Genomic DNA, 19,550 nt, shown 5'->3' with positions numbered 1-19,550 from the left:
CTTGTAAGTTCAGATAGCAGCAGACCCCCCTCCTCCCCACCTCTCTCTCTCACACACTCACAACAGCAGCATTCCACAGTAATGGCTTGCTTTGTCCCAGAGCAGATAAGCATGCCGGCTGTCAGAAACGGAGCTCTGAAAGGGCATATCCGATTCCTACAGCCGATTCCAAAACAATGACAAGAGTGGACACTTGACTTAAGGGGATTATGGGACATTTCTGGAGGCCGATCAGAGCGCAGTAATGCAACAGCACGTTCACACTGACGCTGGGATGGTTCAGCCGAGGCGGAGCAAGCTTTATGCTTCTCGTGGAGGTGGATTACCAGGAGTGCTCCAGCTGCAGAGTCCTTGTCAGTGTGGATGGGTCATGAGTTAGGACACCTAGGGCTGCTTTAATGCTCTCTAACTTGCAAGTGTAGCTAAGCCCTAAGAAAGGAAAAGCCTTGCAAACTTATCCTGCAGAGCAAGCACATTGAATTACTGGATCAAAGTCAGCAGAGAGGGGAATTACACAAAAAGGAAGTCACAGCCAGTTCACAGTAATATGGCAAAACCCACACAAGAGGACATTCATACTTTAGGGAATTTTCTGACTCAAGTAACCGTCTCAAAGAATCCCCAAAAGCACTATGTTCAATTCTGGTCCACCTTTATTAAAAGATCAACCATGTTGAGCAACCAGACTTTGTCAGCCCTGCAAGTCATTGCATAAGGCAGATTTTACTGTACACAAACAGATATCAGTGCTAAGGAATTGGCAAAGAAGCCCAGGAAGGATCTTAGGTATCAATTTCTGAGTCATGATTTTATTGTGAAATGCAGAATTTCAATGAAAATTAGTAAGAACATAATTACAGGTTCCCACTGGTTTAAGTGGAAATTCAATCAGGTCCTTAACTGTAGCTCTGTCTTCTCTTTTATGGCGAAGCATACCTGCCAAAGAAAAGTATGCTTCGTGTTGAGTTGTGACGGATGAAGAAAAGGAAAGGGTGATCAGCCTTGAAATCCTCTTCCATAAGCATGCAGAACATAGCAATGCCAGCAGTGGCAGCTGCAGCTTCTGTGCCTTCTTCATTCACTTCTATGAAAGACTTGTGTACAATTTTAGATAGAAAGAGGTCTCGTGCGCCTGACATTCCAGACAAGTCAGCCTTGCCACTGTCAAATATATCCTGCAGGCCCAGACCTGATAAATCTGATCCAAGGTCATAGCTGTCTTCCAGCTTAAATTTAGGCAGATGCACATGAACATCAATGGGATGCATATTTTGTGGCTGTGTCCATTCCTGGAGCTTTTCTAAGGTGATTTGCTTCTCTAGCTGAAATTAAAAGCACAGAGATCATTAAACTGTGTAGAGAGTCTGAAATACCACCAGTGTAAAAGTATTTCCTCTTTCAAAAACATTTAAAATGCAATATTGAAAAAGACGGTCTCTAAAGATACATGTATACAAAGTAAAGTAAATATGGACATAAAAGGCCTGACTCTGATCTTTGCTACCCCTGTAAAAACCCACAGTAATTCTATTAAATTCAATGGAGTTACTGCAAATTTACACCCCAGTAATCAAGATCAGAATCTGACCCAAAGCATCCAACTTTTTGCTGCTCTGTACAAAGGAGTTAAAGAAATACTGTAATAGTCACTAAAAAAAAAAATTCTATCACTTCATCTAGCTACTTGGGTATAAGTCACTAAAACTCAATGAAAATAATTAACAATCAACAAGGGAGTTGCCTTCTTGACCCTTCAGTAAAGATAATCAGCTTCACCGTTTGAAAGCACAGAAAATACAACATCCAAAGCAGCTAAAAGATAAACTCCACCATTTAAAGGAAAATACAGGTTGACTATTATCTGTAACCTATTTTTATTTCACTTTGTCAACTACCTCATGGCTCAGTTTTGAGGATTAATTAACTGGTTAGGGTTTCTGCAGCACTTTGACAAAGTGAAGGCTGCTGTAAGTAACACTGGCTGCCAATAGATTTCTAAAGGACTGAACCGACCATCAGCAGAGTGCAAGGAAACTTCTGCCCTACTTTGGGCAACCCCGCCCCATGCCATCAGCAAGGAGGGGACTAGCATAGCATCCACTACACCCACCCAACTTAAGAAGAACCCCCTACTCAGAACTGACGCTCTTGGGGATAGTTAGTCAAGCTCCACGGCCGGATTCCTCCAACAGCGTGACGCAAAGCAGATGCACCACACCCCGGAAACTGGCCCAATATTTTATTTGATCAGTAAAACTCCTACTACACTTCTAAAATAAATAACAATGAAAGTACTTAAGGACTATCAGAGGATGACGATAACTGGGAACAGCAGGATTTTCCCCTTTTGTTATTAATTCTTTTCTGTTGGTAGGACGAATAGGTGAAGGTATAATGTTAAAAGTTACAATTTGTGGGTTTTGAATGGGTGAGGGGCAGACTGAAAACAAGGTTCTATATTACATGAAAACTGTGAAATGCCATCCAAGCAGAAACTGAGACTGGTTTGTATAAATCACCTGCTGGAGTCCAGTGGAGTTATCATCAATGTCATCAGGTAACAAGATGATCATGCTAAGTTCTTTTCCATCGTAGGGAAGCTCTAGCACACGACATTTCAGTTCAGAGATGTACCCAAAAGGATAGTTCTCTTTCTGATACATCATTTGCACTGTCTTTCTTTCATTCTGGAAGGTTTACAAAAAATAAAAGAACATTTTTTAAATTACAATTAAAAATCAGATTTCCTTACCTATGTTATTAACAATACCTTAGATTAAAATTGACTTTTAAAATCTAAATTACTTTTCACTGTATGGTTTACTCCCTCTGCCCACATGGCAATGAAAATACTCACAGGTCAGATTCACTAATGCTTGATTTATTAACAATTCTTTGAAGATCCGGTGCCATGTAAATGCTAAGAATTATTAGCATATTATGAGGTTCAGTTTTGCTTTCAGTTTCTCTTGCCTAGCATAATGTTTCCTTCTTCGACTGTAGAAACTAGCCCAGATTCTTCATTCAATTGTAGCTCTTTTATGCTCCTCCAATAGCAAGAGGGGCCACAAACTATATTAACGGCCTGTGAGAAATAACCCCAGTGTAAAAGCTATCCCCAGGCACTGTAAAACTAATAGATTGCTCTGCATGGTCTAGGGTTGCCAATCCTCCAGGACTGTCCTGGAATCTCCAGGAATTCATCTTTAATTAAAGATTATGTCATGTGAGGAAACCTTCAGGAACATGTCCAAGCAAAATCAGCAACCCTAGCATGGTTCCTCCCACAGTCACTGGCATAAGGGGCATATATGGCAAGGAAAGAAGCCTTGGCCAAGTACAGAGTGATTCAGTTATGCTCAGCTAGCATAACTGCTTCCAGGGAGGCATTAAAAGCGTAATTTAAAGCTATGCTAAATTATATTTGGGGAAAACAGGTCCCAAGACAGAGTATTGGAGGGGCAAAATGTACTTCATGCCATATTTTCCTCCACTCTTCCATTCCTGCAGAAAATGGACAAGCAGTGAAACACAGAATCTAGCCCACTGATTTCAGGAAAATGTTTATGTCAGTGTTTCTCAAACTTTTGTCCTGGTGACCCCTTTCACATAGCAAACCTATGAGTGTGACCCCCCCCCTTATAAATTAAAAACACTTTTTTTGTATTTAACACTATTATAAATGCTAGAGGCAAAGCAGGGTTTGGGGATGGAGGCTGACAGCTCATGAGCCCCCATGTAATAACTTTGTGACCCCCTTAGGGGTCACACCCCCCAGTTTGAGAACCCCTGGTTTATATCCAAACAAAAAACTGTTTGAATAAATTAAAAAACAAAACAACAAAAAACAGAACGTGAAAATGTTTCTATTCATATTTGGTTTGTAATTTTAAAAAATTTATAAAACTTTAATTTGGGGCCTAAATTACCTGAGAGCATCCCTTTATAGATATCCTACAAGCAAAAAGATAACAGCATGTATCTACATTACCTTATTTAACCGAAATGGCATTGGTTTCGTGTTTGCTTCTTTAAATTTCTCAGCCCAATTTCCTTTGAAATAAATAGCATTGACCAACACTAGTTTGGTCATATTATTAACTGAGCCCTCAGACAACAGGTTGGGGATTTTATCTTAAAAGAAATAAAAAATCATTACAACATTATTTTACACCATACATATCTACATTTAAAAAAATCTGCTGTCTTAATTCAAGAAAAGATTTCTGATTTCCCCCCCCCGATACAAATATAGTCTATTTAAGCACCATCCTCTTGTACTGTACTACATTATGCTGTGTATCATAATAATAGTCCATATATAATAACTTCACAAAAGTGTAAACCCCGACGGCCTAAATTTTCAGAAATGCATCAATTTTTGGGTGCTCAACTCAAGACAACCTAACGGGGCCTGATTTTCAGAAAGCGGTGAGCATATGCTATCTGGCATAAGGCTTCTTTAGGGTATCTGTAGTTTGGCACCCAACATTTAGGACTACATGATTTAGAAATAAGACCAAGATTTTCAAAACCAGATGCCTAAACTTAGGCTCCTAAATCCATATTGAGGCACCTATTTCGGCAATTGTTGGCCTTAATGTATGAAAATGCACATTTCTTTTGAGTTATCTAGCTGCCATAAACACTATGTTCATGCATTTTCTGGTTTTACCAGCCATGTTATTGGATATCCCATAACAAGATGGAACAATTCTAACGGCAACAGAAAATGAGGACATATCCCTAATGAGTAGCCACACAAAGACACCCTTTATTTAACTAATCAAAATCTCTTACCTTCAGTCTGCTCTGCTACCCACTGGTTAATTTCTTTCCTTGCTTCATCTGAAGCAAGTAGAAAATCAACCGTAGCTAAATCAGCTCCATATAATTTCTGAGTCTTAGTCAAGAAGTCCTAGAATACACAGTCAGAAGAAATAGCTTTCATTGTACATAGAGAATATTCTTATAGCTATGTCTGGAAGGATTAGACTTTTTTCAGTACATGTTGGTAAACATCTATTTCATTCTACATATATAAACTGATAAAAAGAAATTTCCATCAATAATAATTGAAATTTACAGAGAGGCACAGTAAGAAAAATGCTGCTTTCCAGAGTTTGATTTAAGGATCTTTGATTTCTATATTTTGACATATGATGTTGACAATTTGTGTTTTAACTATTATATATCTTAACTTTTTGAATCTCTATTGCTATTAAATCATTACTGTCTGACCTGCCCATTGTTAGAACCCCCCCATAATTTCCCACAACTAGAAATTTAAATAGACAAAGGATAAAATGCTTAAAAATATTATCCGCCAACATTATAAAATAATAAAAATTAAATTCTGCCAAGCCTATTTAGAGCCTAGTGAAACAACACTAACTTAGGTTAGCTAAAGAATCTGTCTATCTTGCATTTTATTATGTTTGTTTCTGACAGATACAGGTGAACACTAATATTTCAATGCTCCCATTATGCATGAATATGAACTGATTGCTTATTACTGATGTTTCAGTGTTAGGCTTTTTAAATTGGGTGACGTTCTCCCCCGTGCAACAGGCCCATACAAGCCTAAGCACTACTGAACTCCCACTGAGATTTTAAGTGGGACATAAGTGGCCATCAGACCTCATGTAGGCTCTCTGCATAGGGGAGAATTTCACCTATGGAAGGTATGCTGGTTTTAAAGTATATCAGGTAGTATACCACTGATATAACTAGCGGGTGGGATTTTCAGAAATACCTCAGTGACATAGCAGCACAATCCCCATTGAAAATCAATGGCAGTAGGCACCTAACTGCCACTTGTGCCCTTGAAAATCTCTCCCCCATATTTACAGATTTATCAGTTTGAGAGCCAGAAGCACAAATGGATATCAGACTGCTACTTCCCAAAGCAGGATACTAAATTTGTAGCCAAAAATGGTTTGTCTTGTGGGTCCTTCAACTGACCTCAAATTTTTTACCTCATAAATATACAAATAATTAAGTTATTCTGCTTGGAATCAATCAATAACATGGCAGTTATGCAGTTTACTAAATTAATTCCAAATTGTATTAAGGTTTTATATAAATCCTGTTCCAGTGGGAGTTTTGCCACTGACTTCAAGAGGGGCAGGACCAGGCCCTAACAGAAATGGGAAGTAACTGATGATTGAGTTTTGAAAAATTCTACAGGAATTCTGTCACATGAACTCACTGCTAAAAAACCGTAGGTCTTCTCTCCATAAAGCCGATTGGCAAGCTTCAACAGATAGGAAGCTCCACTTCTGTTTATGTCAGAGGTCAGGGTCTGAAATCTTGAATGAAGCTCTTCAACAACATCAAAATGAAGGGTCTAGATTAAAAAAAATTATCAATTAATACAGAATACTTGGTAGTAAGTGTTTGAACGATCAGGCCCTTCGAATAAGGAGGAAAACAAACGAACAGTGTTTGCCTTCTGATTGATTGTAAGCTATTTGAAAACTTCAGCTAGTGCAAAATCTAGTGGTTGACTTAATGGCAACACAAATATATCACCTGTGCTCAGTCACTTGCACGGTCTACTAGTTTATATTTGGGCACAATTCAAGCTGTTTATTTTAATCTATAATATTTGGCAGCTCTCCCCCTATATGCCATCCAGCCATAGAGATCTGTTTGGACACTGATATTAGTCCCCAGATACTAAATCTGTATGCAAGGTGCTATCAACAAAGGGACCTTCAGTTCTCAAATTCACTTCTTTTGCTTTTGCTCCCTCAGAGCATATTGCAAGCCCTATCTATTCTCCCACACCTTATCTGAACATGTGAGTAAGGTGAGCTTGATCTAATTTAGTGTGATTTTCTTTTATTTTTAATAGATAATATAAATGCTGCCACATATTATTGATGTCTGATAATTTAAAAATTAAATATGTTACTGTAGTGTCTCTTTAAGGGCATATTTTCTCTCTGAGTGATTCTCAGAGATAAGTTATTCAACAGGATATATGCATTATGGAGAGATCTACCTGAATCTAGATGGGCCGACGAGAGCGTATCAAGGACCTTCAATGCACAGAGAAATATTTGGACAAAGCTAAACTAAACCAGAGACCACACGTAGGACATGGTCTAGGGTTTTTTCCAACCCTGATATTCTATGACCTGATCCAAAGTCCATTGAACTCTATGGAAAGATTCTTATTGATTTCAATGGGCTTTGCATCAGGCCTCGGTGTCCTGGGAAGTTTCAATCTGCTTTGTATAGGTGAAAAGATTGAGTATTAAGGCACTATGAAATGGGTCCATGACCCACAGAAACAAATATCCACATGCATCTTAAAATCTTTGGTAGCTATAACCTTTCCCACAAGTTTCTCTGACCTCCCTCCCTCCGATGACGGTTAATGTATTTTCACAAATATTACAAAGTACTTTGAATTAGAACATAGAATATCACAGATTAGCATGTCGAAACTTGTCTGAGTGGTTTTCTTAGCCCCTTTTCATGCTATTTCTGCTCTGAATAGGTTCAACCTGGGTTGGGCTGTTAGTTTAATTTAGATGATAGAATGGGAGTTAGTTTCTGTACAAAGTTCAGGTCTGACAGGTGGTGATGAAATAGTTTTATTGTTCTAATGGATAACTCAATGCTGCCTAACAACATAAAAAAGCCCCTCCTAAAGCCAACAATACAAAGGAGGCAATATTCTTAAACAAATATATTGTGACCCCCAGCAGAGTGAATTCAAACATACCCTTTTACAACTCCATGTGCCATTCCAATAAAACAGAAAACCATGAATAGCTGAATCCCTCCTAAGCAATAAATCCCACGTGAAATTAGTACCAATGCTGCCATCCAGAATTGTTTTTTGTATTTTAAAATTTATAAATACTAATTTTGAAATCTCCCATCTCTAAAACCAGAATTTAACCTACAGGAAATCTTCACCGCACTAGTTAATGCAGCTTTTTTACTGGCTGAATTTGATAAAGGCTGAACACAAAGAGCTCAGTTCTTCAACCCTTGCTTATATTCAATAGTGTTAATCCCTGCTGACTACTCCCATTGACTTCACTAGAATTGGGGCCAGCCACAGTAATAAAACAAAATTGAACACCTTAAAGCTTTTGTTATTAAAAAATGTGGCTAATGTAAAGTTATGTGGAAGTGCCTGATTAAAGCCCATTGAACTCAAAGGGAGTCTTTCCATTGACTTCTGTGGACTCTGGATCAGGGCCATCTGGCACAAAATATAGCAAATACAGTGAAAACACAAAATATAGTAAGTGTTTAAAGTTAAGCATATGCTTAAAGCCTTCATGACTTAAGCATTTAAGTGGTGTGCTGAAAAGGAAATAATTTCCAATCGGGGCCTTATTTAGAACATTAGGCACCTATTTTTGAAAACATTAGTCTGCAGATGTGCTCAGGGCTGGCTCCAGGGGTTTTACCGCCTCAAGCAGCCAAAAAAAAAAAAAAAAAAAAAGCTGCAATCGCGATCTGCGGCATTTCAGCGGGAGGTCCTTTGCTCCGACCAGGAGTGAGGGACCCTCCGCCGAATTGCCGCTGAATAGCTGGACCTGCCGCCCCTCTCCGGAGTGGCCGCCCCAAGCACCTGCTTGCTAAGCTGGTGCCTGGAGCCGGCCCTGGATGTGCTGAATATTACTATTGTGGCTGATCTCATTCAGATCATCTTTGATATGAGACTGATAATGACTTGACTCTGAATGAGAAGGTGGGTGAGAATATCTTTTATTGGACCAACTTCTGTTGGTGAAAGAGAGAAGCTTTCAAGATACCTTTCCCAGACCTGAAGAGCTCTGTGTATTCAGTGTCACAGCAAAATAGAAGATTAAACAGGCAGTTTACGATCCTAGCCACTATGGATGTAAAAGCCCTCTACACTACATTCCACACAAAGATAGGCTACAAGCCATCAGGAATAGCATCCCCAATACCATCACGGCAAACTGACAGTTGTGGGTGAGGACAAAGTCACAAAGTTCAGCCATTTCAGATTTGGGGACAATTTATACCTTCAAGTCAGCGGCTCTGCTATGGGTACCCACATGGCCCCTCAGTATGCCAACATTTTTATGGCTGACTTAGAACAACGCTTCCTCAGCTCTCGTCCCCTTACGCCACACTGATGACATCTTCATCATCTGGACCCATAGGAAGGAGGCCCATGAGGAATTCCACCATGATTTCAACCATTTCCACCCTACCATCAACCTCAGTCTGGACCAGTCCACACAAGAGGTCCACTTCCTAGATACTACAGTGCTAATAAGCAATGGTCACATAAACATCACCCTATACTGGAAACCTACTGACCGCTATACTTACCTACATGCCTTCAGCTTTCATCCAGACCACATCACACGATCCATTGTCTACAGCCAAGCTCTAAGATACAACCGCATTTGCTTCAACCCCTCAAACAGAGACAAACACCCACAGAATTTCTATCAAGTGTTCTTAAAACTGCAATACCCACCTGGTGAAGTAAAGAAACAGATTGACAGAGCCAGAAGGGTACCAAGAAGTCACCTACTACAAGACAGACCCAACAAAGAAAGTAACAGAACACCACTAGCTGTCACCTACAGTTCCCAACTAAAACCTCTCCAGCGCATCATCAAGGATCTACAACCTATCCTGAAGGACAATCTCTCACTCTCACAGACCTTGGGAAACAGGCCAATCCTTGCTTACAGACAGGCCCCCAGTGAGGAAATACTCACCAGCAAATACACACCACACAACAAAAACACCAACCTAGGAACAAAATTCTGCTACAAACCCCGGTGTGAACTCTGTCCACGTATCTATTCAAGGGACACCATCATAGGACCTAACCACGTCAGCCACACCATCCAGGGCTCCTTCACCTGCACATCTACCAATGTGATATATGCCATCATGTGCCAGCAATGCCCCTCTGCCATGTACATTGGCCAAACCAGACTGTCTCTACACAAAAGAATAATTGGATACAAATCTGACATCAGGAATCATAACATTCAAAAACCAGTAAGAGAACACTTCAATCTCTCTGGTCACTCAATAACAGACCTCAAAGTGGCAATTCTTCAACAAAAAGCTTCAAAAATAGACTCCAACATGAAGCTGCAGAACTGGAGTTAATTTGCAAACTGGATACTATCAGATTAGGCCTGAATAAAGACTGGGAGAGTTTGGGTCATTACAAAACCTAAACTTAATTTCCGCAATGCTAATTTCTCCCTACTGTTGCTCATACTTTCTTGTCAACTGTCTATAATGGGCCACTCTCTTACCACTTCAAAAGTTATTTTTCCTCTCTTGGTATCCTGCTGTTAATTGATATATCTCGTTAGACTGATCTCACACTTGGTAAAGCAACCCCATCCTTTCATGTATTTATACCTGCTCCTGTATTTTTCACTTCATGCATCTGATGAAGTGGGTTCTAGTCCACGAAAGCTTATGCCAAAATAAATTTGGTAGTCTCTAAAGTACCACAAGGACTCCTAGTTTTTTCCCCCACATATTCTAAGGGGCCTTTCAAAGTGAAGCAGCCTGTTAATACCCCTGTAGTCATAAAATAAAAAAGGGGGCTAGTGGGTTACAGATTGCTGTAATAAACCATAAATCCAATGTCTTTATTAAGATCATGATTTTTGGTGTATGGCAAAGTTATGAATTTAAGCTCCTAGGCTTGTCTTTGGAAGGTGTTGTGCAGGTTTCGTTTGAGGATGGGGACTGAGAGGTCAGGATTTATGGTTTATTACAACAGTATGCCACTAACCCCCCCTTTTTTGTCCTTTGACTGCAGGGGTATTAACAGGCCACTTCACCTTGAATGGTCCCTTGAAAGATGTATTAACTACTTACGCTAAACAATCTGTTCCAGCTTGTATTTAACTGTGACATGCTGAGTACCTTTTCTAGACCTGAAGGAGAGCTCTGTATAGCTGGAAAACTTGTCTCTCTCATCAACACAAGTTGGTCCAACCTTGTCTTTCTAGTATCTTGGGACCAACATGGCTACAACAACACTGCAAACATCATTAACTGTGACTGGATTGAAATAAGATTCACATCTGTTGTACGTGTCTTGTGGGAGATAACAATCCCGTCATTTAACAAAATTCATGATCTCATGCAAAGATATTGTCATCATGCATTATCATAATTATGACACTTTAAATTTAAGGGGGGGGGAGTGGGTTGAGTTTTTGTTTTTTAACATGGCCGCAGTATGCATAACATTATGTATTACAAAAATCACAGATTTCTTTGCCAGAGTCGCACAGGGGATTTGGACAAAATCTGAAACAGAGGCTCCCCTCCCTTCCAAAAAATAAAATAAAAATTATCGGGGGCCAAGGGGAGTGGAGAGTGAGCCCCCCCTGCACTCACCCCACAGTGATGACCCCTGTCCTGTGGGACTGGGCCTTGCTCCCCTCTCCAGGCATTGTGACCTGGCATACTAGGTTGCAACACCACTCAGTTTATGGGTCCTTTCAAACTGGGGGCCTGGAGAAGCCCTGCTCTTAGCATCAAAAGGCATGAAAACAAATTAAAAAATAATTTGCTTCCAGAGGTTTTGATCAAATTAATTAGTGACTGAATTAAGTGGGAAACAATAGGAAGGGTCAATGAATTCTTATATTTTTCTCTTAAAACTTATTGTCTATAACATTAAAAATCTAAACAAGAGAGAAATTTTCACTGACCTTCAACAGCTGTGTCTCTGTGTTACCTTTAGCCCCTAAAAGGACCATGGCCAGTGCAGCAGAAATACTGACTGGCGAGAAGAAGATATTTCCTGTTGGGTTGGTTTCATTCAACTTTCTAAACAGATCAAGAGCAAAATGGGTGTTTGCATTACTCAGTATCTCCATGGTTACAAGCTGAAAAATAAAATAAGTGCAATCAAGGCTTCAGGTAGTGATTTTTCAAAAACTAAATATCCTGCATCACGCAAAGCAAAGGTGAAACTAACAAAAGAGCATTTGTAACATATGGAAATCAGGAATATTAACTTCAGTTTACCTTCCTCACACATTAACAAATTCACATAAATAGATATAACAGCTAGTAGATTGCTTACCCCAAATATTCTGGTTACAACCTTACAGATGTTATATAATAAACTTCAGTAGCCTCTTATTTCTAAATTTGGAACAAACAAAGGTTAAGGAGGGTGCAGGAATGGACACTATAGTCGTCTTATTCCAAATTCACAAATTAGACACAGTCAAGACAACGGGTGGGTGACCTCCTCCTTGTTTTCCCACCAGTGGATTTATTAATTGTAATACACTAAGGCATCCAGTATAGTAGCTGGTGAAAGGTACTTAAATCTCCATCTCATCTGAGACCTGTTTCTGTTAAACAGACCACACCAAATTAAGGTCCTAGTCCTCCAAAGACTTACACATCTGCTTAACTTCATGCACTATGAGAACTCATCAAATTTACTGGTACTACTCAGTGTGTATCATGTTTAGCATGCGCCTAAATCTTTGCAGGATCAGAGCCCAAGAATGGAACCAAATGTGTACATGAGAGCTGGAGTTTTGAAATCAAAAGTGAAATACAGGATATACAAAGCCTGGGCCTGATGCTGCAAAATCCTTTTGTCCATTGATTTAACTTGCCCAATTTCTTTTGTCTGCCTATGCCTGCAGGCAAATCCCCCACTGATTTCAGGGGGAGTAAGCACTGCAGGATTTAGCCATTTATAATTCCTTTTCATTCTAAAATTTATTTTAAACTTAATAGTCTATATAGCTGACACTACAAATCAGAGCTGTTACTCAGGATCAGGAATATTGTTAAAACATGGTTTTGTCCCAAATACATACATACGTACATACATAAACACCCCCCCCCCCAAACCATGTTATAAAACTGTGCCCTGCTACGGTAGTTCTACACAAACTCTAAAATCTACAATTATCCCCTTTAACTGACAGCAAGGAAACATTCAGATTCCGAAAGGTACTGACTGTTCTATAAAACTTTTCAATTACTATTAGCTAGGATGGACAGTGATGGTTTGCCAAAAACTGGGAATGGGCGACAGGGGATGGATCACTTGATGACTACCTCTTCTGTTAATTCCCTCTAGGGCACCTGGCACTGGCCACTATCAGAAGACAGGATACTGGGTTAGATGGATCTTTGGTCTGACCCATTGTGGCTGTTATGTTCTTAACTTCTGCAATTCTGCTCTAATTCTCCACTAAAAATGAATTTAAAGCAAAAGAGAGTGTTTCTACTTTCTCCCAACACTGTAGGTATTTGCCTCAGTCTTTAACAAATATGGTAACAATTGATTTTTGTCAGACACAGATTAAAAACAAACCAACCATGTCATGTCACATAGGTGGAACAAAACTATGTTTTAATTAAAATAAATAATTATAGCAATGTTCATGAATCATGCCACTGCCCCACCATTAGGTATTTGCTACAGCACAGACAGGCTTTCTGGCCTCTGGGGGTTTGTCCACACACTGAAGTTGTGATGTTTAACTGGTGCCGCTTTAAGTGTGGACATTCTTACGTCATTTAAACCTGACTTGCACCCGTTTTGCTTCTGCCCGCGAGTGAAAATCGAGAAGGGAAATCATAAGAAAGGAAGGAGGAGGAGGAACAGCTGCATCCAGGGCTTCCCCTGGAGGGCTGCGGAACCGAAAAACTTGCCATGGGCAGGTTATTGCGAAGCAGCTTCATCTCCCTGGGGGCGGGTGGGAGAGGCTCAGCCGGGACTGTGGGCTTTTCTCTCCTGCAGGGCTGTCTCCGGTCCCCTCTAGGCACGCAGTCGGGGGGAAGGAAGAACAGGCCGAGGCGCTCGGGACCAGCCCAAGCTGCACATTTCTAATATGCTGCACGGGGGGCAGATTGCAGGCGCCTGCTCGGTCCCCAGCACATGGCGCAGAGTCCTCCCCTTAGCCCCGTTTCTCGGAGCCAATGAGCGTCCCCCTCCCCTGCTCTGGGACAAATTCACACCGCGGCTGTTTCTTACCCTGCAGCCAGCCGGGGAGTCACTGGTTCCAGGCAGTAGGAGAGACACGTGAACCAGTGACTCAGCCCTGTGGGTTTAGCCAGGCCGGGGCGGGGAGCGTGTGCGCAGGCTGGGCTGGGCTGCAGACAAGCCTTAGGGGAGGGAAACGCACCGACCGAGGGAGGGTGCGGCTGCTCGGGGAGGACCGAGGCCGCCAGCCCCGCGCCAGCTGGGTGCGCTGTGACTGCCAGGGGAGGGGGCATGGATCGGGAGAAAGCCTGTTTGGCTGGGGTCTGTGTGCAGGGTTGTTGTATCCCCGGGGGTCCCAGGACAGAGACCAGCTGTGGGAGGTAATAGCTTTTATTAGACCTGCATTCTCAGCACCTCTGCCTTTGCTAGAACTGGGGGTGTCACTAGGGCGAGGTTGGTGGTAGGGTCCCTAAGGCCTTTGTGGGCGAATGTGCCAAATGGTGGGCAGAAGAGAGGAGTAAAGGGGTAGGGGCAGCTTCAGCATCAGTAGGTGGGAGGGGAAGGGCGAGCTAGGAAGAAATGGTGGGAAGGCAGGAAAGAAGAAAATTAAGTTCAGAAGAGAAAAGGGAAATATGACAAGACAAGAGACGGAAAAACCAGAGAACAGAAAGCTCATAATGAGGACGAGGAGAAAAGAGATGTGTTGTGTGTGTGCACACGTGTGCAAGAAAGAGGGGTGGGTCAGTCTGCCCAGGGGTGATAAATAGACTTGAAATGAATCGAATAGTAGATAGTATAGGAAAGGGGCTGAGACTGAGAGAAAACAGCAGACTGTCGTGTTCTCTCATCCTGCCTTTTCCTACAGTCTGTGCCCCAGTTTTCTGTTTGTGAAACAGGGAAAGTTGCTGTCTGAGGGTTGGCAGGCAGTGGGCACCTTTCTCCTCACCAGTTGCCAGAAGCCCTTCCCACCCAGGCGCAGCTCAGGTTGCAGCATAGTAGTAGCAGGTTCCACAGCCACATTGTATTCCACTAGAAATTCAGCCGTAACTGTGATTTTTCTCTGTACTGTCTAACTGCACTGTGTGTCTTGAATTTTGTTCTTGGCCCTGCACTGTAAATACAAAGCTACTCCACTAGTTTGTATTTACAATGTGTAACTGAGCAAAATTTGGCTCAATGTCTTTATTGAAGAATGAACAGTTTCCAAACAAAAAAAAGTCCTGTACTGTGACCACAGTTTCCTCTCTCTCCAGTTGGATTTAGAAAAGGCTGCAACTGGTTGTTACAGTACTACTTTGTGTTGTTATAGCTCCTTCCAATGATTTCAAAATGCTTTACAAATAAGTAAACCAACTTTGTAATGCAAAGATTATTTACAAATACATTAATGGAGTTGGAAACCGGTTAAGTAATTTGCCCAAGGTCTATATGTCTCAGATCTGACTTCTAGCCCCATATATTTATTACAACAGCTTTAAATAATTCCCCCACAAGGAGTTTGGCAACACCTTTAGATGTGAAACAATGATAATACAATGAGGACAGACTGAAATATCCCCTCAAAACAAATTAAAAAATCTTTCATTAGAGAGGGAAGGACTTTAAAATATACCTAAAAAGTTTCAAAAGGGAGGAATGTGCATAAGAACAACCAGGCTAGGTCCAACTGATGGTCCATCGATCCCAATATCTTGTCTCTTGCCAGTGGTGAGTACCAGAGCTTCAAGGGAGAGTGTACAGAACAGGGCAATTTGGGAGAAATCTGCTGCTGTCTTCCCCTCCCAGCTTCTATCAGTCGGAGGTTTATTACCTCCCTCAGATGAATGAGACTGACAAGATTTGCAGAAAAGATCTCTCAGCCCCTTATCCTGATATGCCAAGCTTTTGTTTTCCTCTGAAAAGGCAGAGAGAGGAGCCCTTGTTTGTGTTTTTTTATGAACTCTGCAGGAAGCAGTGTGCCGGCTGGAAAAAGGTGCACAGATCTAGACTGCTGGTATTATCCACGCTTCAATGACATGGACAGTCTTTTCTGCCTCTGGTGAGGGAGCAGGCTGTCTCCCCCAGAAACACCTTTTCAACCACTGCCTTTTCTTTATGTTGCTGTTCTCTACTATGACGTGATACAGGATCCAGTAACTCCGTCTATTATTGTTAATTTTTCCTTTTTTTACTCAGTGGTAAGACCATGTACATAGTTATGCTATATAGTAAACATTGTTCAAGTTAACTTAGTTTCTTTATCTGGTAGTTACGACATTGGAAGAGTTCATGGGCTACATGACTGAAAGGCAGAAAGTCTACACGACTGGGCCCCTGGAGCTACCTGCCTTTTTTCAGCTGCAGTGCTGTCTTTGCCTCTCTGAGTGTACAGAATCACACTGGGTACTGCTGGCCATGACATCATTAGGTAAAGGAAATACACAGCTAAGGCAACAATAAATGTTATCCAGGCCTTCATGAGTTTAGCCTTACAGGAGAGATACCACTGATGTTCAGGTGACCATTTATTAGGTAATAGCCCACCTTTGACATGAAGATGACAAGAGCACCCTTCCCCTCTCTGTTGCAATAACAACCTTCAATTTTTAAAGTCTCCAATTCCATTATTCTACCTACAATAGCTGCATGTTTGCTGAACAGCCAGCTGGAAAGTCTTCCCTTCTTTTCCAGCTGGTGAGATGAGCTCCAGGGACTGTGTAGTCAGCACAGTTGTTGAACGGTTCTTCTGATCGGCTGCAGTGATATTTTAGTCAGCCCAAAGAGGAAAGCAGAAGGCAAGTAGTGAAGCAGCCCAGCTTACGTGTTGGGTATAGGACAGCTGTCCTCAGAAACGTAACTAAACCATCAGCTGAGGAGGCGCTTTTTTAAGTGCTTAACTATGGTTATATCAAGACTAACCAAGGACAGTTTACATTAAAAACAAAAAATGCCCCCATGGAATTAATAAGATGCGTGCTTACCAGCCAATCATTGTGCTTGCACAGCATAGCCCATTTCCCCTCCCTGCATAGATCTTGTTGAGACTTTCTTCCTTGAGGTTGTACAGTGCCTACCAATGGGGCTCCCATTCTGCTTGGAACCAGTGAGTGTTGTCACAGTATGAATAGTAACCATCAGTTCAGCCCTCACTCTTATAAATACTTAACTAGTGGTCCAAAAGAAACACTACAGCTTGCAGTATTGTCAGTTCAGTACAGTGTGTTAATAGTGTAGCTTTTTATTTAATAGACACAAATGATGGATAAATCTCTCCAAATATTATTACCTAAAGAGGACAATATTTCCTTTACTTACCAGAGATAGAGGAAATTCTCAGAAGAGGCCCAAACTCTGCAATATACAGCTCCTTGACCTCAATGGAGAAATGTTCTTACTGAAGTCTAAAAAATGCCAAAACTTCATGTAAGCTTCAGACCAACCTATTGGCAACAATATTTCACATTGTGACCCCAAACAAATCTGTAGAACTAAATAAGTTTGTAGGACTTTATGCTATAAGAGATGAGATTGATATTCTTTTGGGGATGGTGGAGAAATCTCACTGCCAGCTTTCCCTTTCATTCAAGAGGTGTCACAGAACTTTGTAAATATTGAGCCTGTTACGTAGCTTATTCTTTTGCTCCTGTCTTAAGCTGTGTGTGGTGAATGATGTGCTGTTAATAGCTGCAGCATTCTACCCCAGAGATAGGTATACCTCAGTGATGGATTAAGTGATTGCTAGGCAGTAGTTTCCCTTAAACTTGTCAGTTTTGTCTTTTACAAAAGAGTACCTCGGTATTTCCTAATCTTCCCCTTACTTACTATGGGGAACACCTAGAAAGACTGAGGTGACGTTAGTTATCTTAAAGGTACAATGAAGGCACAATTGGCAAGTCTATGGCATCACTTCACCTACCACAGAAATGCAGTCACCTCTGAGCTGGAACAGATTTTCAGTACTGCATACGAGCACTAGTTTACACCAGAGACTGAAGAACGGGTTAATGTATGGGGCTGTTAGGTTGAAGAATACCTTATCCCAGGAGTCTCAAACTCAAATGACCACGAGGGCCACATGAGGACTAGTACATTGGCCCAAGGTCTGCATTACTGACACCTCCCTGCCCTCGGCCCTGCCCCCACTCCACCCCTTCCATGAGGCCCTGCCCCCTGCCCTGCCTCTTCCTACCCCTTCCCTGCCCCCATTCCAACCCCTCCCCAAAATCCCCACACCAACTCTACCCCCTCCCTGCCCCCAGGGGGTGCAGGAGGGGTCTGGGGTGTGGCAGGCAGCTCAGGGTAGAGGGTTGGGGTGCAGGGTGCAGCAAGGGGATCAGGGGAGGGGGTCAGGGTGCAGCAGGGGGCTCAGTGCAGTGGGTTGGGGTGCAGGAGGGGTGTGGCAGGGGGTCAGGGTGCAGCAAGGGGCTCAGGGAAGGGGGTTCAACTGCAGGAGGGGCTCAGGGGGTGAGCTCTGGCCCGGTGTGCCCTGGGGGCAGGGCAGACTCCCTGCCTACCTGCCCGCCCTGCCCCCGTGCTGCTCTGGGAAGTGGCTGGAACGTGGGGGAGCAAGGGCACAGGGACATGTGTTGCTGTTGCTTCAGGCACCGCCCACATCTCCCATTGGCCAGGAACAGGGAACCACATGTTTGAGACCCCTGGTCTAGGATATAGGGCACTGGGAGTCAAGAGACCTGGGTGGTATTCCCAGCTGTGCCAGTGTCCAGCTGTTACTTCGAACAAGTCACTCTCCCCCCCGCCAACTTTGCCTTTCATCTAGGAGGTGTCAGAGAACTTCATAAATGTTGAGCCTGTAATGTAGCTAACTCTTTTGCTCCGCACTTAAGATGTGTGTGGTAAATGATGTGCTGTTAATAGCTGCAGCACTCTACCTCAGAGGTGGGTATATTTCAGTGATGGATTAAGTGATTCTTAGACAGTGGCCCCCCTTAAATTTGTCAGCTTTATCTTTTATAAAAGATTACTTCAGTATTCCCTAAACTTCCCCTTACTTAATATGGGGAACACCTAGAATGCACCAAAGACTGAGATGAAGTTAATTATCATAAACGGTACAATTAGCAAGTCTATGGCATCACTTTACCTACCACAGAAATGCAGTCACCTCACCTCTGAACTGAAGCAGATTGTCAGTATTGCCTAGGAGCGTTAGTTTAGAATAGACTGAAGAACTGGTTAATGTAGGTTGCAGAATGCCTTAACCCACATTGGGATTTGGTCAGGACCCCACTGCAAACAGCCCTTGCTTTTATTTTCTCTTTTCACCGTCTCGGAACTTAACACTGAAGCATGTGACTCTGGGATTTAAAAATCCCAAAACTATGGAAGTAAAGCAGCACTAGCCCTCTGTTTAATTTAGTCATATGGAGCAACTTATATTCTGAGCTAACGTTAATTTTTTAGCACAGAATTTCTACTGCATTTGAGTAATGGATGACAATTCAAAAAAAAACCAAACACACAAGTTGCTGGCAATAGTATAAATGAAGCTAACTGAAAGAGTCTCCCTTTTTTTTCCTGCCAAGAGAAAGAATTATGGGCCAAAAATCATTGCTAATGGAAGCACGAGCAACTCATCTGCCACCAATGATGT

At 41.9% G+C, this 19,550-nt stretch overlaps 1 protein-coding gene across 3 annotated transcripts; it reads right to left on the bottom strand.

Moving 5' to 3' along the window:
* Positions 1 to 466: 466 nt before the first annotated feature.
* On the bottom strand, positions 467 to 14,116 carry SERPINB1 (serpin family B member 1). Of its 3 annotated transcripts, XM_039524284.1 has the most exons (8): positions 14,012 to 14,072; positions 12,089 to 12,150; positions 11,712 to 11,888; positions 6,212 to 6,349; positions 4,801 to 4,918; positions 3,992 to 4,134; positions 2,520 to 2,687; positions 467 to 1,322 (listed from the first exon to the last, which is right to left on the bottom strand). In XM_039524284.1, exons 3-8 carry the CDS (start codon positions 11,877 to 11,879, stop codon positions 921 to 923), a joined length of 1,137 nt encoding a protein of 378 aa, XP_039380218.1. In that variant the 5' UTR covers positions 11,880 to 11,888; positions 12,089 to 12,150; positions 14,012 to 14,072; the 3' UTR covers positions 467 to 920. The 3 variants fall into 3 exon arrangements, with proteins under 3 accessions (XP_039380218.1, XP_039380217.1, XP_039380216.1); XM_039524283.1 differs by lacking the exon at positions 12,089 to 12,150 and having other exon boundaries at positions 14,012 to 14,116; XM_039524282.1 differs by lacking the exons at positions 12,089 to 12,150; positions 14,012 to 14,072 and adding an exon at positions 13,690 to 13,942.
* Positions 14,117 to 19,550: the final 5,434 nt, after the last annotated feature.

This window comes from Mauremys reevesii, linkage group 2 (genome assembly GCF_016161935.1).
Source record: "Mauremys reevesii isolate NIE-2019 linkage group 2, ASM1616193v1, whole genome shotgun sequence".
Taxonomy (NCBI): Eukaryota; Metazoa; Chordata; order Testudines; family Geoemydidae; genus Mauremys; species Mauremys reevesii.
The sequence above is the reverse complement of the archived record's forward strand: the minus strand, read 5'-3'. Positions and strand labels throughout refer to the sequence as shown.